The 23,044-nt window shown below is 35.1% G+C and overlaps 1 protein-coding gene across 8 annotated transcripts in view; it reads left to right on the plus strand.

Annotated features, from left to right (window-relative positions):
* The window catches only part of ATP11B (ATPase phospholipid transporting 11B (putative)), a 126,878-nt gene that overhangs the window by 73,820 nt on the left and 30,014 nt on the right, over nucleotides 1–23,044 (plus strand). For all 8 annotated transcript variants that reach the window (XM_054553042.2, XM_024244335.3, XM_024244336.3 and 5 more), the window contains 10 exons: nucleotides 1,542–1,615; nucleotides 1,692–1,795; nucleotides 4,839–5,020; nucleotides 6,300–6,503; nucleotides 11,975–12,128; nucleotides 13,370–13,472; nucleotides 16,809–16,954; nucleotides 18,010–18,069; nucleotides 19,643–19,770; nucleotides 21,471–21,609. In XM_054553042.2, coding sequence (XP_054409017.2) covers nucleotides 1,542–1,615; nucleotides 1,692–1,795; nucleotides 4,839–5,020; nucleotides 6,300–6,503; nucleotides 11,975–12,128; nucleotides 13,370–13,472; nucleotides 16,809–16,954; nucleotides 18,010–18,069; nucleotides 19,643–19,770; nucleotides 21,471–21,609 — 1,294 coding nt within the window. The remainder of the gene's footprint in view (nucleotides 1–1,541; nucleotides 1,616–1,691; nucleotides 1,796–4,838; nucleotides 5,021–6,299; nucleotides 6,504–11,974; nucleotides 12,129–13,369; nucleotides 13,473–16,808; nucleotides 16,955–18,009; nucleotides 18,070–19,642; nucleotides 19,771–21,470; nucleotides 21,610–23,044) is intronic.

Genomic DNA, 23,044 nt, shown 5'->3' on the forward strand with positions numbered 1-23,044 from the left:
GCCTATATTTTCTGTTTTTCTACAGCCCACAAATCACATTACTTTTTTTTTTTTTTTTTTTTTTGAGACAGAATCTTGCTCTGTCACCCAGGCTGGAGTGCAGTGGCATGATCTTGGCTCACTGCAGCCTCCACCTCCCAGGTTCAGGTGATGCTTGTGCCTCAGCCTCCCAGGTAGCTGGGATTACAGGTATGCGCCACTATGCCTGGCTAATTTTTGTATTTTTAGTGGAAGTGTTGACCAGGCTGGTCTGGAACTCCTAGCCTCAAGAGATCCGCCCACCCTGGCCTCCCACAGTGCAGGGATTACAGGTGTGATCCACTGTGCCTGGCCCACATTACATTTTTAAAGGGTTGTTTTAAAAAGAGGTAAAATATGCAACAGAGACCATGTATGTCCTGCAAAGCCTGAAATATTTACTCTCTGGCCCTTTACAGAAAAAGTTACTGAACTCTGCTCTAGAATGATGTTAACATTATATTGTATCTCATCATAGTTATAACAATAGTATGCTTTGAATATTTCATCTATATTTTAGCTTAATGATTCTTGAATTTACTTGTATGTTTATTTTTAGATGCTTCTGGGTAGTGAGTTTTATAGGTTCTACTCACTGAATAAAGAAAACTTCCCTTGTATTTCCTGTGATTTTTATCTTTCAAACATGAAGGAACAGCTGTCTATATCTAGTTTTTCCATTCTTTGATAAATTAGTTCATGCTTAATATACTTACTGCTTTCATGGTTTTAGCAATTCTGATCATATGTCAATTCCAGCTGTGCTTTTCCAAACTATGCTTTTCCATACTAGATAGGGCCCATTCTTTGGCTACTTTCATGTGAGAGCCTGTCTAGCTTATTTTATCAACTTATAAACCATTATTCAACTCACTGTTTTTCTTTGAGATGTGTAAAGATTTCATATGTAAATCACTGTGTAAGATTCATCTGGAAGACTTTAAGCCACACCTCATGTAGCCACACAAATTCTTTTACAGCTCCCTAGAGAGGCACGAGGGAATGGACCCCCGCACACACACACCCAGGTTCACAGTCACTGCTATAATGAGCCTTTGATATTAATGTGTGTTGTGTTTGTCAGGTGTATTAGGACAGAAAAAAAGCATTGAGAATCAGTTAGCTTTTTTAGTCAGAAAAACATGGAGCTAGGCAGATCTGGATTCCAGTTCTTGCTCTGCCACTCACAAGCTTACCTGACTTTAGGCAAATTACTTAATCTTTCTGAGGTTAATAGTCCTCATCTATAAAAATGAGATAAGACCTACTTTCTTGGCTTCTCATGGATATTAAATGACATAAGATGTGTAAAATACATGGCATTTGGTAATTACTCAATGTCAGTCTCTTCTATTTCTTCCCTGTTTTGTTATTAATGACATGTAACCTATCATCATGAAAATGGGATTAATTCTTGTTCTAAATTAGCCATTTTATCTTATATATGGATTATTTCCATATAGTTACTTAATATTATTTTTAAAAAAGTAAAGTTTTTGTCTTTCTTACTTTCTTTTCTTTAGGTACAAACTGCTTCATATTCTGGAATTTGATTCAGATCGTAGGAGAATGAGTGTAATTGTTCAGGCACCTTCAGGTAACCAATCTAAACTTTCATGAAGTTTTGTTTATGTAATATTAAAAGTTTGATAACTCATTTTTTTTGTCTCTAGGTGAGAAGTTATTATTTGCTAAAGGAGCTGAGTCATCAATTCTCCCTAAATGTATAGGTGGAGAAATAGAAAAAACCAGAATTCATGTAGATGAATTTGCTTTGGTGAGTGCAAATTTCTATGATTTAAAAAACTCTAAAAGATAAATTTATGAAATATTTTGGACTTTATTTCTTGTAATTTATCAAAGATTATGGAAATTCTGCAGTTGTGTTACACTGTGTGTTGGCTCCACATTCCTTTTGTGAAAACTGACTTTTAATGCAAGCTAAAATATATCTTCTCTTCAAACCTATTCTACAGTCAGGGCATTTCTGGTTACAAGGTCTACTCAAACTACGCTATTTTAGAAGAGTGTTTATTAAACAGACACAGGGGAATCCTAATGATGTGGAGAAACTGGAACCCTTATACACATATTGCTGGTAGGATTATAAATGGTACAGCCACATTGAAAAATAATTTGGCTAAGTTCCTCAAAAGGTCAAACATCGAGTTACTGTATGACACAGCAGTTCTACTCCTGGGTGTACACCCAAGACAGCTGAAAACATGTCCGCAAAAAAACTTATACACGAATGTTCATAAGCAGCATTATTTCCAATAGCCACAAAAATGGAAAACCCAAATGTCCAGCTAACGAGTGGATAGACGAAATGTGGTATATCCATATAATGGAGTATCAGTCGACTGTTAAGAGGAATGAAGGGCCGATATATGCTACAACATGGACGAATCTTGAAAAGAGTGTGCTGAGTGAAAGAGGCAGTCAAAAAAGGCCTTATATTAATACTACATTTATATGAAATATCCAGAATAGGCAAATTCACAGAGAAAGCTCATTACTGATTGCCAGGGGCTGGAGGAAGGGGAAAAAGGAGAGTCCTCGTGGGAGCAATGAGATATTGTGGATTTAGATAGTGGTGATAATTGCACAACTCTGTGAATATGCGATATAACACTGATTTGTACTGTTTGAAGAGGTGAATTTTATGGTATGTGAATTATATCTCTCTTATTTACAAAATTTAAAAATATAGGGGAATCTTATTAAAACAAAGAGCCATCATTCATGTAAATGGCAAAATTATTATGCAGTTCTCTCTCAGTCTTAGAACTTCACGATCTCTCATTTTTGCATTTCTGTAAATGTATGCTCCACACTCACCTCTGCTCATCTGCCTTCTTTAACAGTTTATGATTTTTTTTTCCCGTTATTTGTTTCCTAATTGTTTATGTTCCAGTTTACCCACCACATCATAACATCTGTGAGAACAAAGACATTGTTCTACCGTATCACCATTTTAATATTTAAAATAATGCTGGCACATAGTTTGTGCTCAGTAAGTATTTGTTATAGAATAAATTAATTCATATATTAATAACAGATGGTTCTTTATTAATTAAAAGAAGCACATTTATAGGTATGGGTCATTTATAAGTCAGAGAATGGCAATATTTAGAAATCTGCTAAATAGGGCTGGGCGTGGTGGCTCACACCTATAATCCCAGCACTTTGGGAGGCCGAGGCCAGCAGATCACGAGGTCAGGAGATTGAGACCATCCTGGCTAACAGGATGAAACCCCACCAGTAGTCCCAGCTACTCGGGAGGCTGAGGCAGGAGAATCACTTGAACACAGGAGGCGGAAGTTGCAGTGAGCCAAGATCGCACCACTGCACTCCAGCCTGGGCAACAGAGCAAGACTCCATCTCAAAAAAAAAAAAAAAAAAGAAATCTGCTAAATAGTGTCATATAGTATTTTTAAGTCTACACTTTCCAAGTTGTTATTAGGATATTTATTATGGGGCTCAGCACAGTGGCTTATGTCTGTAATCCCAGCACTTTGGGATGCTGAGGCAGTATCACTTGTGGCTAGGAGTTTGAGACCAGCCTGGGCAATGTAGCAAGACCCCATCTCTACAAAAAAATAAAACATAGCCAAGCGTGGTGGCACATGTCTATAGACCTAGCTACTCAGGAGGCTGAGGCAGCAGGATCACTTGAGCCCAGGAGTTCAAGGCTATAGTAAGCCAAGATCACACCACTGCACTCCAGCCTGAGCAACAGAGCAAGACCCTGTCTCTAAAAATAAAAAAGAATATTTATTATTGGTTTTCTTGAGGAAAATGCATGTAGCAAGAAAAGGAACTTTTATAAGTCTTTAGATTTAGATATCAACTTTCAGAGATGAATACTATAAGAAAACTTTGAGCCTAGTAGAATCAGATAATCAATTCTGATTCGAATTCACTGGTGAAGATATATTACTTAAAATCATTTATTTGGTAAATCTAAAAAGTATTTTTTATAATGGCCATTTTATTGACTTGTTTATTTGAAAGGCAAATTTTGTCATACAATGAATCTTTAGGAAATTATGGTCTCCTTTGCTTTAGAAAATTGTACGAAGTAGGTAAAAATGGAATTGTAAGTTAAAACAGGAAGGTAGAACCTGCAGCTGTCTCTCTCTCAACAGTCTTGAAGGTATTAAGAACTTTCTGGCTTTCCATGTAACACAGTTTAAAAACCACTAATAGGATAGTCTTTATGATCTATTCTAGGCTCTAATATTCTACAATTCAGTGACCTTAATTTTTTGAGCAACTTTTTTTTTTTTTTTTTTTTTTTGAGACAGAGTCTCGCTCTTTTGCCCAGGCTGGAGTGCAGTGATGCTATTTCGGCTCACTGCAAGCTCCACCTCCCAGGTTCACGCCATTCTCCTGCCTCAGCTTCCTGAGTAGCTGGGACTACAGGCGCCCGCCACCATGCCCACCTAATTTTTTGTATTTTTAGTAGAGACGGGGTTTCACCATGTAGCCAGGATGGTCTCATCTCCTGACCTCATAATCCGCCTGCCTTGGCCTCCCAAAGTGCTGGGATTACAGGCGTGAGCCACCGCACCCAGCCTATTTTGAGCAACTTTTTAAGAAAACATCAGAAGTTGAAAGAGGTATATGTGTCCCATAACTCAGATCAGTAGAGCTTTGTGACACTATTTATTTCCTGTCACTAGGTGATAGTACTTTTTAAACGATTTGTGATTGACTTTTGGTACTAGGTCCTCAATGTATTTTGATACTGACTTCTTGATTTTGTTTGTTGTTTGTGTTCAATTTTTGTCTTTAATTTTTATTTGTTGTTTTAGAAAGGACTAAGAACTCTGTGTATAGCATATAGAAAATTTACATCAAAAGAATATGAGGAAATAGATAAACGCATATTTGAAGCCAGGACTGCCTTGCAGCAGCGGGAAGAGAAATTGGCAGATGTTTTCCAGTTCATAGAGAAAGACCTGATATTACTTGGAGCCACAGCAGTAGAAGACAGGTAAGTATCAGATAATTAAAAAATATTATTTTTCTCTCATAGGAATTTTTGTAACGAAGTATTCTAATATGTGACATAAATTCTCTTTACTAACATCCTATGATAAATTAATATATTTAAGATCAAAGCAGAGCAGTAAAGCCTTAATTTTTCCCAGTCAGTATGTACAATTTTTGTTCTAGCCAGATATCTGAAATGGATGAAAGAAACCAGCTCTCTATAGTTTTTTCTTATAGGCTTGAATCTTTAGAATACTCCTCAGCATGTCATGCAAACATTTGAAGCACCTGCTTAATTCTCCAGCCTTCCCTCCTACCACTGTCTCCTTCTGCTGTATGTTTCGACAATACCAAACTGCCTCTGCATGCCACCTGTAGCTAAAACCATTCTGTTTTGTGCCTATGTTGGCCTTCTGCCTGGGTGATTCTTCCCTTCACCATCCCTCTGTGACTACCTGTTCACACAGTATAGCTTAGATATTAGCTCCACTCCAGTAAGACCTTTCCTGACACCTAAGAGGATTAAAAATTTTCTTCTTTGTGAAGTCTCATTGTAGGTAGTTCTGTCATTGTCTTTATGGCACTGTATTATTATATGTTTAAAGACTTCTCCTCTGTTAACTTTGAAATCCTTGAAGTCCATTTATTCTTTGTCTTTGTTGCCAGAACCTATCTCAATGTCTGTTTCACAGTTTCTTAAATTTAGCTGAATTCTGAGATTAAATTCTGCAGATTAAGTCTGTTGTTACGTTTGCCTCCACCACCTAGACCTAAGGGTGTTTGCATATTTTTAAAATCTATGTTTTCATTTACTTTTTGGTTGTCCTTACGAGATTTCTGAGACTCATCTAAAGTTAGCTAGACCTTCATTTTCTACAGTCTGATTTTTTAACTATATGAGTGGTTTGAGATACTTTTTTTAAATCAAAATAAAAAGAGAAAAATCTTCTTGTTTGAAATGTAAGACTTCCTAATAAAACAGGAGTTTATGAAGAGCACATAGTTTCATCCTATAAATAGCAACTTTGAAGATACATTCTTAAAATATGAAATTGTAGATTTTAATTGGTTGATTTTGTGTTAACCAGACAATCATCAATCTGTTTATTCATGTTTTCTTCCTAATGAGAGAAAATTCCAGTTATATTGCTATATTGTATAATAACATTCATAGGTTAAGTCGAAGAGTTTAGAATTATCCTTAAATATACTATGTAGTTTAACTTAAAATACAGTCATAAAAGTATTCTCTAGTACTAATTTGTTTCTTTTCTTTTCAGACTACAAGATAAAGTTCGAGAAACTATTGAAGCATTGAGAATGGCTGGTATCAAAGTATGGGTACTTACTGGAGATAAACATGAAACAGCTGTTAGTGTGAGTTTATCATGTGGCCATTTTCATAGAACCATGAACATCCTTGAACTTATAAACCAGAAATCAGACAGCGAATGTGCTGAACAATTGAGGCAGCTTGCAAGAAGGTAAGAATATAGGAACCTGTATCATACCTTTCAGGGGTTAGCAATCTATGGTTCCCTGGGCCCGATGATATAGTCCACTGTCACTGCCTGTTTTTTACAGCCTATCAGCTAAAAGTAGTTTTTACATTTTATGATAGATGAAAAGAAATCCAAAGAATAATATTTCATGAAGTGAAAAGTATATGAAGTTCAAATTCCAGTGTCTATAAAGTTTGATTGGAACACAGTCACATTCATTTGTTTACATATTATCAACAAGTGCTTTTACACTACAGCACCAGAATTGAGTAGTTGCAGCAGAGACTTTACAAAATACTCTCTCTTCAGCTTTACACTGCTGTTTGATACTCGACAAATCACAGTGAGATACATATAATGTGATAGTGTTTGGAGTGCCATGCGTAGCACCATATCGCGACATTTTACCGGTTTTTATTAGTATATGGCCATCATGTCAAAACAAGAAAAGAAAAGTGGACTTTTAACATTACACTTTTTTTTGAAAGCACTGTGGATAGGGGATTATTTTATTTTTTAATTAGATGGCAAAGCATTGTTTTTATTCATTGATATGTTAGCTGTGCTACCTGTTTGAAAAGACATTTTCAAAGATGAATTATAAATCTCATTACATACAGTTCTATCATATTGAAATGTAAAAATCTCGTTACAGATGGACATTAACAGATGAACATTTGCAATGTTAACTTTGAACCCCAATTAAACAAAATATTATCCCTTGCCCAAAAGAAGTATTTTCATTCTTCTCATAAGTAAACCTCTCTTACTTAAAAAATTATACTCAGTGATTACTACATTTTTAACTTAGTGAAAATTTTGTTGAGATTTTTTCCTCTCATTCCATAACTACCTATATCCTCAATTTTGCCTCTTGGCCCACAAAACCTAAAATTGAAATATTTACTCTCTGGCCCGTAACAGAAAACATTTGCCAACCCCTGATCTAGTTTGCGTGACCAAACTGGGAAATTAAGCTGCACTTAACTGTTCAAGATTATTTCATAAGAATTTATACTCTAAATTCTGTCTTTTTTGTAAATCTATCTTTTATAGGCATATCAAATTTTTGCCCCGTATGGGGGCAAATGATGCCTCATTTAACACAGTCTAATTTTTCTCAGTAAACTAGGAAGGGCTTCATCTGAGCATCAGGGCTGCTTGTATGTAAGCATATTAGGTATCCTGCAGGTTTCTGTTGTTTGCTGTCTTGTGATACTAATCCAGAAAAATAAATACAAAGAGACAATACCATAGTTGTTAATATACATTCAATGTTCTATATTTATATTTTTTATGCAGGCATTTATGTGATACCAAAGTCTGGATTTCATCTTTTTAAAACCTGTTTAAGAGATATTTTAAAAAGACCATGCAGGGTTTTTGTTGTTGTTGTTGTTTTGTTGTTGTTGTTGTTTGTCTGTTTTTTGAGACAGAGTTTCACTCTTGTTGCCCAGGCTGGAGTGCAGTGACGCACTCGGTTCACCACAACCTCCGCCGTCCAGGTTCAAGTGATTCTTCTGCCTCAGCCTCCTGAGTAGCTGGGATTACAGGCATGCACCACCATGCCCAGCTAATTTTGTATTTTTAGTAAAGACAGGGTTTCTCTGCGTTGGTCAGGCTGGTCTCAAACACCTGAACTCAGGTGATCTGCCTGCCTCGGCCTCCCAAAGTGCTGGGATTATAGGTGTGAGCCACTGCACCCGGCCCATATAGGGTCTTTTTAAAATATCTCTTAAATAGGGTCACACTGGATCTTTGAGTGCAAAAAGACAATTGATTTAGGTAATTATACTGCAATTTGGGGACAGTGTCAACAACATTGTGGCTATTTAAACGTTTAAATACTGCAATATCATGAACTCCCTAAAACACAGAAATTAATTGCTCAGAATCATTTACTTTATATATGGTTTTTAAAATATTTTTTTCTGGCTGGGCACAGTGGCTCATGCCTGTAATCCCAACACCCTGGGAGGCTGAGGTGGATCGCTTGAGCCCAGGAGTTTGAGATCAGCCTGGTCAATATAACGAGACCCTGTCCCCACAAGAAATTTAAAAATTATCCAGGTGCGGGGGTGTGTACCTGTAGTCCCAGTTACTCCGGAAGCTGAGACAAGAGGATCACTTGAGCCCAGAAGTTCAAGGCTAGTGAACTGTGCTCTCGCCTAAAAAATAAAAATAATTTTAAAAAATATTTTTCTGATTATAAAAATAATAAATGTCTACTTGAAAAATACTGAAAATTGTAAAGCTTATGCAGTGGTTAATAACAAAGGCACCAGAAGATTATTATTTGTAATTTAGGCTATTTTCTTTAAGTCTTCTGTATATAGGTGGTTTTAATGAATATGCTAATCATTAGTATTTGTTTTCTTTTTTGTACAAAAGCTGTATTATAAAACGTAGAGTATACTCTTAAAGTGAATTTTAGGCTTGCCATCTTAGTCTGTTTGTGCTGCTGTAACAAAATACCTGAGACTAGGTAATTTATAAAGAACAGAAATTTATTTCTCACAATTCTGGAGGCTGGGAAGTTGAAGATCAAGGCACCAGCAAGTTGTATAGTGAGGGCTGCTCCCTGTTCCAAAATGGTGCCTTATTGCTGCATCCTTCTGAAAGGAGGATTACTGTGTCCCCACATGGTGGAAGGGACGAAAGGCAAGAGAGGGCAAATCTCTGAAGCCTCTTTTATCAGGGCATTAATCCATTCATGAAGGCAAAGCCATTATGACTTAATCGCTTCCAAAAAGGCCCCACTTCGTAACAATGGGGGTTAACTTTCCACATTAATTTTGGAAGGGATACGACATTCAAACCGTAGCGCTTGCTATGTGAAATTTATGTTATATTTTAGAGATATCTTTTGATGGAATACATTTTATGAGATAACCATAAAAGTCAGTAGGCCCATTCATTCACAGACTTTCAGGAAGTATTTATTCTAAAAATCTTGATAAAAATCTTCTGTCGCACAAAGAATTTCATGCCTTTGAAAGCTTTAGTATATATGTCCATTCCTTCACAAAGATAGATTGTCACCCATCTAGGCATTTGGAACAGAGACATAAGGTGTGTCTCTTGGATACTTACAGTGTGTAGGGAAAACAGAAAAGTAAATACACTGTCATAGTCGTATCCCTACAGAACTGTATCTGAGGCAAGAACAGAAGCTCTGGAAGGACAGAAGAGAGAAGCCTAGCCTAGACCAGGGGTACCAGGGAGAGCTCTGAACAACCAATGACTGTGTTGCCTCCTGTGGGGCGAAATGTTCACTAAGAGAGTGACACTAAGAAGCAAACAGGAGGCTGGGCACAGTGGCTCATAATCCTGATTTACAGGCACAGTGGCCAATAATCCCAGCAGTTTGGGAGGCCAAGGCAGGCAGACCACTTGAGTCTAGAAGTTCAAGACCAGCCTGGGCAACATAGTGAAATTCCATCTCTACAAACAATGCAAAAATTAGATGTGTGTGGTGACACATACCTGCAGTCCCAGCTTCTTGGGAGGCTGAGGTGGGAGGCTGGATTGAATCAGGGAGGTTAAGGCTGTAGTGAGTTGTGATCACACCACTGCACTCCAGCCTGGGTGACAGAGTGAGTTGCTGTGTCAGAAAAATAAAGGCAGCAAAGCGGGCAGTGCATGCAGATTCCCAGAGCTGAGAAAGAGGAGGGCCTATTCAAGGAAATAATTATAAAGTATGGCCAGGGAGTGGTATAGATGGGACAGGGTATGAAGAGTAGTGATGCATGAGGGCTACAGAGATGAGTAAATGCTACCTATGTGCCAGAGATGTAGGTGCTTTTCCATATTTCTTAAATATTATCCCATGGATTGTAAGATTATAATGTGATTCATGAAGCCTGTCCAGAGGAAAACCTAATTTCATGTGCCTTGGGAACTTTTCCTAGGAAAACTGATCTGCTCTGTCCCACTCTTGACTGCTAGCATTTCTGAGGCCTGTTGCTCAGGTAGTGCTTTGGACAGGCTGAAGACATTGGAGGCAGCACAAGTTGCCAAATAAAGTTTGGCCAATAGGGAAGAAAAATTGTCTATATAGGTGTTGATTTCAGATATTAGAGAGTTAGTAATAATGAGAAAAATACATTTTATAAAACTTTATGGTGTAAAGTGAATTGCTTACCACTTATAGCTACAGTACAACACAACAGTGATTAGGCATACTATGAAAGACATTTCTTTAACTTACGAGTTTCTTATAAGACTAAACTCTATCAATATATGTTTAGCTTTTATAGCTTGTGCTCATTTAATAGTCTTCTCACTTCTTATTTTTAAATGGAGGGATAGTTCTCAGCAGAGTGAACCTTTGGTATTTTCTTGTGGTGTATATAGCACAGTGCTGCACTGAGTACTGGCTTTCAACGACATAAAGGAGCTTACATCAAAATGTAAATCTAGGTATACTTCCTTCATCAAGAAAGTGTTATTACCAAAGGAGAATTGTGGGGGGAAGCAGTTTAATAAAATAGCGTGCTTAGTGATTTTGTTGATTTACATTCTGGTGTAGGCTCCTTATCTCTTCCTGGCAACAAATAGTTTGCCCACTTTCCAGCAGTGAGACTGTACTTGGAGTAGCACCTATGTAGCATATGCCCACATGTGAGGTGTTATCCGTCTTCTACCATAGTAATATCTGGCATTACAATCCATCATTGGTTTCCCATCACAAGACTGTGCTGTTCCTTCATTCTTTTCCTTGCTTGTTATGCATATCGTGAATCTTGCTCATGGGTTTTCCTGAACATTCTTGATTTCATAGCGTTTTTTTTTTTTAATTAGGATTTGCTGAATGTTTAAATAATGTTTCAATTTTTGTAAGACTTTTCATACAATTTGGGAGAATATCCTCAGATTATGTATTACAATTCACATTTTAGAAAATATAATTACTGTATCTATATATCAGTTCATTGTAAAATTGAATATTAGGCTGGGCACAGTGGGTCACACCTGTAATCCCAGCACTTTGAGAGGCTGAGACGGGCAGATCGCTTGAGGTCAGGAGTTTGAGACCAGCCTGGGCAACATAGTGAAACCCCATCTCTACTAAAATAACAAAAATTAGCCACTCATAGTGGCTCATGCCTATAGTCCAAGATAGGAAGCTGAAGCGAGAGAATCACTTAAGCCCAGGAGGTCAGGGCTGCAGTGAGCCACTATACTCCAGCCTGGGTGACAGAGCAAGACCCTGTTTCAAAAAAAAAAGAAAGAAAAATTGAATATTATCTTTTTTACTCATCAGTGACTCAATTCTGCTTAATTTTAAACTTAAGGTAATAAAACAGTTTGTTTCCTGACATAACAGTCTTGTAACAGTAAGGGCTGTGGGTAAAAGATCCATCTGTCAGTAAGAATGTGTTGTTCTATATGAGTGTAAATAATATGGCTTCAAAGTATCTTACAGAGAATATAATTATTTTCTCTTTTAGAATTACAGAGGATCATGTGATTCAGCATGGGCTGGTAGTGGATGGGACCAGCCTATCTCTTGCACTCAGGGAGCATGAAAAACTATTTATGGAAGTTTGCAGAAATTGTTCAGCTGTATTATGCTGTCGTATGGCTCCACTGCAGAAAGCAAAAGTAGGTATATGTGTTATAAAAAAGTCCCATAAAGCTATTTAGATATAAACATATTATTTAAAGTTAATGCCTTACATAGTTCCATCTGGTGATGTGCAATATATAAATTTTGCTAGGAGTCAGTCACATCTCATGTTGTAAATTTTAATCATGTACATCAGACTTTTGGAATTCTCAGTGAGTTTCAACTATTCATAGTGACCCAGAAAACCTGTGATGAGTAGCAGTTTGTGATCTTGCAGAAATTAAACTGTGATAACTAATGTTTCACAAGTTAGCTACTTAGCGAGTGAAAGAGCCTAGGAGGCATCAATTATTTGCACCTTCGGATGGTTCTGTTGATCTCCGTTTATTCTTGCATTCTCATGAAGTGATAATTCTTTGTTACTTTTAGCTATAAAGTGATAAGTAGAGCTTTAGTATAAAAAGTTGAAAAGCCAATTAACTTGTAATGTAAAGCTTATATATAGGAAATATTTAAATTTTAGCTACCTATGTGATTCAAGTGAAAGCCTATATAAACATTTTTTATAATTCTAAATTTGGAATTTGAGATCTTAGACTATTTTTCACAAATATCCTTTGCAGTGCACATCTAAATACTGATTATTTCCCATATAGATCTAATAAATTAAACATCTAATTTTTTGGGCTTCCTGGAATTTTGTTACAGGACTGATATTATGACAATTCATGTACCCCAGTCTATGGAGACTAAAACTGGAGACCAAACAGAGCAAATACCCAGGTTCTTTATAAAAGTACATTCAAGAATTCCAAAGACACATTTCTTTTGAGTTCATTGAATTTATTCTTGATTGATCTTTTTTTAAAAGTCTTAAAATTATATTACAAGAGGAAACAATTATCTTTCTTTCATATCAAATGAAAAAATAATTTCTTAAGAAAAAATTTTGCCTAACAGTTCAATTGAGTAGTCATTTTTTACACAATTATTATTAAGCTTTCTAAATATTTAAGCTGTATTTAAAAGATTCTTGTTTCTCATCATAAAATCCAAAGATAATTCTCTGTTTTATTATAACATTTCTGAAAGACATTTCTAAAATCTTAATGGAGATACCGTAAAAAAAATGAACCTCAGTGCATATTATTGTCTAATATAAAATTAAATATTTCTTTCATTAGTGTTCTTACTAGAGTCATTTCAGATAAATGACTATATAAATGCAAGAAAATTGAAATTGTGTCATAAATAACCAATTCATTATGTCTTTCAGGTAATAAGACTAATAAAAATATCACCTGAGAAACCTATAACATTGGCTGTTGGTGATGGTGCTAATGACGTAAGCATGATACAAGAAGCCCATGTTGGCATAGGTGACTGATTTTTCCTGAAAAGTTTTTCCTGAACTTTTAAAGTTGGTGGTATTATTTGGTGGTTTTGAATTTTCTTTTTGTAGATTGAAGTGCGGTATCAAATTTGTGAATGAAAACTAATTGCAACATGGTAATAATATAGCACAGTGTGCCCCATCAGAAACTTACCATAATTAGGCCGGGCGCGGTGGCTCACGCCTGTAATCCCAGCACTTTGGGGGGCTGAGGCGGGCAGATCACAAGGTCAGGAGTTCAAGACCAACCTGACCAACGTGGTGAAACCCGTCTCTACTAAAAATACAAAAATTAGCCAGGCATGGTGGCACGTGCCTGTAATCCCAGCTACTCAGGAGGCTGAGGCAGGAGAATCGCTTGAACCCGGGAGGCAGAGGTTGCAGTGAGCCAAGATCGCGCCACTGCACTCCAGCCTGGGCGACAGCGAGACTCTGTCTCAAATAAAAAAAAAAGAAACTTGCTGTAATTAAGCCCACTATTTAGTATATTTTCATTCCAAATTTTAGTTTCAGATTTTAAAGGAAATAAATACCACATTAGTGAATTTTATCTGCCAATTATTTTTCATAATAAAAGTAGCTTTATTTTTACGTCATTTTGTACCTTTTAAAGTACTTTCACGTGTTATTTTATCCTTTTTAAATTCTAAATTTGTGATTTACAGAGTTGCACTTATAGTTCTTGTTTTAGAATCTTACTGTTACTCAGTGTATTTGTGCATCTAAAGATCCTACAGTGCATTTTAAGATAATTGTAAAGACAGGAAATTGTACCAAACTGCGATAACATAAAATCTCAAGTAGTTTTCTCGTTTTAATAACCTTTATCCTTATTCTTTTCTATTTTTGCCTAAAACTTTTATTAGATTCAGACTGCTAATATCATTTCATTATATTGAATTTGTTAATCCTTTCCTTTTTAGCCATATACTCTTATTGTATAAATACAGAGCAAAATGAAAAGTGTGGGCATGGGATTTTTTATGGAAGGATAAAATTTGAGAGTTAAGCTAATTCCTGTTCTGGAATAGTCTCTATAATGTGCTGGATGGGAAGTTATCAGGTCTGATATTTTCCGTGTGCCTCTTAGATCAACTCCTTCCTCTTTCAGATAATTAATTCTTCATTTTGAAAACTTAATTCTCCTTCTAGTTTGTATACAGTTGTTTTCCATAAATCTTCATAGCAATTTGATGATAACTTCCTATACCATATATTTAAGGCCATAAAAAAAATTACAGTATTTAAAACAGTTTGATTCTGTAATGATAACAGGCAGACCAGTGACTAAAATACATTCAAGCATATGGAAATTTAGAATATAACAAAGGAGATATTTCAAATAAGTAGGAAAACAAATTATTTAGTTTAAAAAAATGGATAAAACTGGTTAGTGATTTGAAAATAAAGAGAAGTTGAGTCTCTTTCTATTATTTGTAACAAAACAAATTCAAGATGGATTAGGATTTAAATAACTTATAAAGACCCTAAAAAGTAATAGAAGAAAATTTAATGAATAATTCTGTTATTTGAGGTATGGAAGAATCTTTTGAGGACAACATCAAAGCAAGGAACTATAGTTAACTATAGGGAAAAGATCATGCAGAGGTAAAAACTCCCAAAACAAATTTTAAAAACAAAGGACAAACTAGTAAAGAATATTTGTAAAATAGATGACAAAGTTTTAATAATCCTGGTATTAAATACAAAGTATTCACAAATTAATGAGAATAAGAAAAACGTTCCAGTAGAAATAATGTGGAAGGATGTGAGCAATCGATTGTCACAAAAGGAGAAATCTAAAAAGAATACTAAATGTATGAAAAAAATGTTTAGTCTCTCTAACATTCCAAGGAATGGAAGTTAAAATTGCCTGTCAGATTGGCATCCATTATAAACATTGATAAACCTGGAGTTGGTAAATGTATAGATTAACAAATGATCTTATACAATGTTAGTAGGAGCATAAATTGGTATACCCTGCGTTATTATTCCAAACAAAATTTTAAAGTATGCCTATTGACATTGCAATTATGAATGCAGGAATTTCTTCTAGGAAAAAAAATTGAGCATGTTGATAAAGATATACATTATAAGTATACATTTGAAGCAGTGTCCATAATCTGTTAAGCAACAAAAGCAAGTTGTAAAACAATCCTTTTTTTTTTTTTTTGATATAGAGCTTCACTCTTGTTTCCCAGGCTGGAGTGCAATGGCTCGATCTCAGCTCACTGCAACCTCCATCTCCTGGGTTCAAGCGATTCTCCTGCCTCAGCCTCCCAAGTAGCTGGGATTACAGGCGCCCACCACCATGCCCAACTAATTTTTGTATTTTTAGTAGAGATGGGTTTTCACCATTTTGGCCAGGCTTGTCTCGAACTCCTGACCTCAGGTAATCCACCTTCCTTGGCCTTCCAAAGTGCTGGGACTACAGGCGTGAGCCACCGTGCCTGGCCTGAGCCACATTTTTATACGTGTTTTTGTATGTATGAAATACATACACACACAGACATGAAATAAGCAGAAAGAAAATTTCTAAAAGAATGCAGACTAAAAACAGTTTTCTCTAGGGATTATGAATACAGTTATTTTTCGTCGCTTATACATTTTGGAACACTTTCATCCTTTTATGACAAAAGTTTTAGTTTTGAAAAATAATTTTTAAAAGTTGCTTCTAGATTGAAAATACAAGCTTGGCAATGACTCTTCTTCTCTTTTGAAACCTTAAGGATTACTGTAACCATTAAAAAAGTATTCATATTTGTCAGAGGAAATGATGCACTGATTTCAAATGATATTGTACATTTTTAAAAATTTACTTATTTTAAATTCATATTTTCCTTTTAAAAAGCACACTTTGACTTATTCATGGAAGTGTTAAGCAAACTCAAATGACTCATTTTGCTAAACTCAAATGACTCAATTTGAATATTTTTTATATTCAGTGAAAATAGTGAAGTTAAGTATTTTATAGCATTCTGTCCATCAGAAGTCTGTTACCCAGTACTTGTGCTTATTAGTGTAATAATTGATGTTCCTGCTAAATCCTTAACTTTCAATATTATTTTTTATATTGTATTTTATATTTTTATTGTAATTCTTTGGAAATTGGTGTTATGTGTCTGATAAATATCGTAGCCTTATATTAATTACATATTTAAGTAGAACAACCTTTTGGACATCTGCTCTCTGCTGTATATTAGGATTTAATGTTCCTAAGTGCATGTTCAACTATTATAAATAATTAAGATATTTGAAGATTTATCATGAAAATTACACTTATAGTTATCAGTGAACGTGTCTTTTGTCCCTTTTATTATAGGAATCATGGGTAAAGAAGGAAGACAGGCTGCAAGAAACAGTGACTATGCAATAGCCAGATTTAAGTTCCTCTCCAAATTGCTTTTTGTTCATGGTCATTTTTATTATATTAGAATAGCTACCCTTGTACAGTATTTTTTTTATAAGGTGAGTTTCATGTATTTAGAATCAATTATTGATATAGTAATATGAAGTTTCAATTTAAGGAATGTTATAACCTTATACATTTCTCTTTAAAATAGTTTCAATAAGTAAAAATAACAGTATTTTGTCATAAATCTATTCTATACTGACAGAAAGCAAATCAGTGGTTGCCTGGCGCCCAAGGGTTCCATGCGAATTAGAACACAGTACATTTGATATCTTTAAAATTATTTTGTCCTGAACCAGCAATAAGTTTTAACACCAATACAATGGTTTTAAGTAGAGCTCTTAGCCTTTTTATGCCATGAATGACCCTTTAGTAGTCTAGTGAAATGTGTGAGCTCCTCAATATGGAGCTTTTATATGCATAAAATAAAATACATAGGGTTACAAAGAAACAAATTATGTTGAAATACTGTCCTATCTTTGGGTCCTTTTGTACAAGGTGGGAGTCTGCAGAACCCACATTAAGAGCCCCTGTTACCAATACATTTAATAACACCAGAGTGTACTATGTTGCATAGATTTCTATAATTGATAACTACAATCCAGTGATAGAACACAAGTAGATTGCATATTGCTATAAGATGATGGCAGTTTTTTTCTAACTTATTTTTCTAGCTTTTACTTGTAATATGAGTATATTGAGATGGAAAGAAATTTCGATAGTTTGATTTATTGTGTGTTTTAGGCATTTTTGTGTTGTAAAGATGTGATAGCCCTAAAGTTTGAGTAAATCTTACTTATTGTACTATATACGAAAAGTATTGAGTAATAGTTTGAAGGTTGTAAATTCAAAATTACAGTGTTGCTTGGCAGTGAGAGGAGTCAAGGGTTTTTTCGTTCTGATGTCTGCACTGTTGCTTAGAATGTTTTTAGACATTTTTTGATAAAATGGGAATCCTGCATTCCTGTTATATATGGACAAGTCCTTATCCTTTACTTACCATACCAACTGAGATTGTTTTTGGACACTTTAATAGCCATTTTTTTTATTTTTTATTTTGTCTTTTAAACCTAAATATTTTAATTATTTTCCATTTAATCTTGTTTTTCAGAATGTGTGCTTTATCACGCCCCAGTTTTTATATCAGTTCTACTGTTTGTTTTCTCAGCAAGTAAGTAAATAGAAACTTGTGTTTTGTGTTTTGTCCTTTTAGAGTAAGGTATGTATGTTCAGATTTTGATAGACGTTTGAAGGGACTTTTTTCATTTTTCTTAGTCCTGCAGGGAACCAGACAAAACTTTTCTGTTTAGTATATTTAACCAGCATGACATTCATAATATTTATTTATTCTGATTTTCAGTTTGAGGTGAGTGTTAATACCAAAATATAATTCTGGATGCTTTTAAAAATAGATAATAACCCTTAACAGCTTATGAGAGAATTTTGATAACTTATTTGTGATATTTCTGTAAAATCCAAATCAAGCCAGGCCAGATAACTTGGAGGTTCACCTCATTTTTATTTTTGATTCGAAATGTCTTAGATTTGGAAGGAGCAATAGTGACTTCGTCCAGGGATGACGTATAGGTTTTATCTCAGAAGCTACCTTTAAATAATTGATGGGGCATCTAGAGTATATTGAAAAGGTTTCTAAAGCTGCAGGCTCAGAGGGAAAATGTAATTTGTTAGCAATAGTTGTAATGGGCACAGGATGGGTCTTTGTTTGCATGCATGTCACATATTTACCAGTCCTGATCTACTTTGTTTTAATTTCTAGAAAAGAAAAATGAAATCCACAGAAATTAAGTAACTTGCCTTGCTAACTTAATGACTAAACCATGACTTTGACCTACTGCTTCTGACTAATGTGGCAGGCACCCTTTTCACATACCATACTATACATCTCAAATTGATCAAGACACTAGTTCTAATTTATTGAAAAAACAAGAGCTTAATTATCTTAAGTTTTTCATGAGTTTTTCCTATTCTTAATTGCTGTTTTATCCTGTTTACAACCTGTAACTCTAAATTCCAAATATTTGCTTGGGCATTGATTACCAGTAAAAGTTTTTTTACTAAATGAACTAAAGAATATGCTAAGACAATATGACAAGGAAAACTGACCTATTTTGATTAGGTTTTCTGGAGAGTTTATGGTATAATTTGGGAGGCAGTATTAATAACAATAAAAACAATATGTAAAGCATAGGCAAAGTGCTAAGTGATTAGGAACAACAGTGGTACCTGTGACTGTGTAGAGGAGCAAGATATCATTAAGGACTTAAGCCATCATGCAGAGTTTCGTGGAAGAAGATAGTCTTGTTCAGTGCCTTAAAGGAAGTGTAGTGTGGAGACAGGGAGACAGAGCCACGAAAGGTAAACTGTATGTGTTGCACGTGTGAGGAGCAGTAAGATGCCTGGAATACATGGAGGGGAGTTATGTAAAATTCCTTCACAGTGATCAAATTGTGGAGAATCTTGAAATGTGCATCTAACTCAAGATAATTCCAGAAGCACCTGATATAGCAAAATATTCCAGTTCTCACAAAGAATATCAACCTAGGAACATTATATGTTTATGTCAGTATTAAAACAAATTAGAATTATTTAATTGGAGTTACTAAAATGGATTTTAATATAAATTTTTAAAACTTTAATTTTGTTTTTAATATGCATAGTTGTGATATGCATAATAGTAATGCATAATTCAGAATCTCAACATTCCTACCAATTTCTCTTTCTAGACATTGTATGACAGCGTGTACCTGACTTTATACAATATTTGTTTTACTTCCCTGCCTATTCTGATATATAGTCTTTTGGAACAGCATGTAGACCCTCATGTATTACAAAATAAGCCCACCCTTTATCGGTAAGTATTTTCTGGTATTAAATGGCCTTATCAGTTTTTTTAAGTAAAAAATAAGCAGATTTATTTATGTCTTGGTGATTAATGCTTTACTAAGGAAAGTTCTTTAGTTGTCGTATGATTTACAGTTGTTGAATATCAGAGAAAAAAAGGTTTCTTTCAAAGAGAAAATTTGAATAATTTTTCCAGTGTTTTTTTAAGAATGAGCACTTTCATCCTGGGAATGCACTGGGCAGTTGTGTAATTTGCACTTACTGTCGCAAACCAGTAATATTCTATTTCCTGTGCACAAAAGAAGTTATTCATAATTGGTAGTCTCTAGAATTCCTAAAAGTTAGTTTTTTTCTACTATTAGCGAAATTTATGAGTAATAATTAGTGCAAAATCCAGAGGTGAGGACATTAATTCCCACCCCAGATTCTCTGCTTTATTCCGCTTTCCCAGAACCAAGTAATTCACAGAGATGTGATTGGGACCTGTTCCTCAGGACCAGCTATGGTATTCACCATAAGCTCTTATAGAGATAGCTATTGAAGTACCACTTACAGAGGCATCTCATTATCTAGATTTGGATTAATTTACTTCGATTCCTCAGGTTATCTAGGACAGGGCCTGACCTAAGATTGGCATAGATTGTTCTTCCCATAATAGCTATTATTAGAAGGGAAGTCAGGAGCATCACTGCTGAACCTAACTCAGATAACCTCACTAAAAAGAGACCATTATGTCAGAGTGACTGAATGTTAACAGAAGAATATAATAACAGATAAATCAACTTTTCAAAATTAAAGTGAAGTATTATGCCTGTGTCATATTTCTTTTTTTCTTTTTTGAGACAGGATCTTGCTTTGTCACCCAGGCTGGAGTGCAGTAGCAAGATCGTAGCTCACTGCAGCCTCAATCTCCCAGATTGTTAAGACGCAATCTTCCCGTCTTAACATCTGGAGTAACTGGGATTACAGGCACACACCACCATGCCTCACTAAATAAAAGTTTTTTAAACTTTTTATTTATTTATTTATTTTAGTAGAGACAAGGTTTTGCCATGTTGCCCAGGCTGGCTTCAAACTCCTAGTCTCAGGTGATCCTCCTGCATTGGCCTCCCAAAGTGTTGGGATTATAGGCATGAGCCACCATGCCCAGCCTATCATATTTCTTTTTTTTTTTTTTCCTTTTGAGACAGAGTCTCACTCTGTCGTTAGGCTGAGTGCAGTGGCGTGATCTTGGCTCACTGCAACCTCTGCCTCCCGGGTTAAAGTGAGTCTCCTGCCTCAGCCTACCAAGTAGCTGAGACTACAAGCGCATGCCAACATGCCCAACTAATTTTTGTATTTTTAGTAGAGACAGGATTTCACCATGTTGGCCAGGATGGTCTTGATCTCTTAACCTCACGATCCGCCCACCTTGGCCTCCCAAAATGCTGGGATTACAGGCATAAGCCATCGCACCCAGTCTTCCTATTTCTTTATCAAATGAAGAAATGTATTTGAATGTATTATGTGAACTATAAGCTATTAAACAGATGTATGATATTATAAGCAGTGGTTTATAAATTTGGATTTATTTATTCTTTGTGCTAATATTTTCAAGCAATTTTAAATTAAAAATCCATCTTGTTTTTTAATTATCAAATTATAATAATTGTTTAGTGGGCAAATAATAAATGATCCCTAATATGTTTCTTTTTCTCTTCTTTTTAACAGAGACATTAGTAAAAACCGCCTCTTAAGTATTAAAACGTTTCTTTATTGGACCATCCTGGGTTTCAGTCACGCCTTTATTTTCTTTTTTGGATCCTATTTACTAATAGGGAAAGATACATCTCTGCTTGGAAATGGCCAGGTAAAGTATATAATTTTTTTAAAGAATGCTTGTTAATATTTTATGGGTTTTTTATAGCTTTTGTCATAAAGTAAAATTTAATTTAAATTATAGAACTTCAAGTATTAAAATGCAAATATAAAAAGGCTTAAAATTTTTTGGTTAAATGATAAGGTTTCATACAAATGAAAATTGACAGGCAATACAGTGTAATCTCAAAATGAAACTCAAGTTACTGGACAATTTTGCTATTCAAAAATTAGCTCACACAGGGGATATGTTATTGCCCCTGCATGCTGTTCACCTTAGTATTGTGTTTTATTGATAGCTGCCATTTATTTGGTACTTACTTTTGTGCTAAGTACTTTATATGCCCCATCTCCGTTAGTCCTCCCAATAATTTTATTAGAGAGGTATTATTGCTCCCATTTTTCAGATGACAAATGAGTACTTAGTGTTTGTTTGCTTTTAATTCCATTGTTATTTGCCTAGGAAATGCTACCATATTCTTCATTGCACACTTACAATTCTAAATAGATGTCATAACTTACTGTTTAATTTGGCCACTTTTCCGAAGTATGAAATTAGGAAAGAGTGCATTTTAAACAGTACACTGTTACACTGTGTTCTGATTGGAGTGCTCATGTTGAGAGACTCTTGGCAGAGCTAGACCTCTCTTTCAAGGCTTAACTAAGTGGATTAGGAAGGAAAGAAATGACAGCAGTGGTGGGGACTCTGGTGGACTGGAAATGGTTATCACTCTTAGTTTCCCTTTTCCATTCCCATCACTTAAGTATTGCAAAATATGTTTGGAGATACAGACATACAAAATTTGCAATTGGAAGAATATAAAGTTTTATCTGCTCAACAGATCTTTATTGAAGACCAGCTATTCCCAAGTACTATACTAGGCTCTGGTAAGTAACTTGGTCATGGAGCTTAGAATCTTGAAAAGGATACAGAAAATGAGCAAGTAAACTAATAACAAAATACACCAGTGTAATAAAGGAAATGGGTTTCAAATGTAGAGGGCTTAACCTTGCAAAACCCCTTTATCTTGTAGAGTAGGGACATAAATATAATTGCCACTTCACTTTTGAGGACATATTTAGACTGATGTGGATGAAAATATGAATCTTGTAGCATAAAGGTTACAGCACTTCCCAAATAATAACTACCTTTTGTTGAGTTTCTTTCTCTATGCCTGGTACATTACATGCATTTGCTCATTAAATCATAACTCTGTATGAGAAAAATATCATTATTAATTTTTGCATGTTAGAAAATTAACCTCAGAGAGGTTAAGAAACTTGCCTAAGTTCACACAGTAAGCAAATTACAGTAATAGAATTCAGACTCAGATCTATCTGACTTTAAAACCTACATGCCTTTAGGAGATATACCTAATGTAAATGACGAGTTAATGGGTGAAGCACACCAACATGGCACATGTATA

The sequence above is a fragment of the Pongo abelii genome, chromosome 2, assembly GCF_028885655.2.
Source record: "Pongo abelii isolate AG06213 chromosome 2, NHGRI_mPonAbe1-v2.0_pri, whole genome shotgun sequence".
Taxonomy (NCBI): Eukaryota; Metazoa; Chordata; class Mammalia; order Primates; family Hominidae; genus Pongo; species Pongo abelii.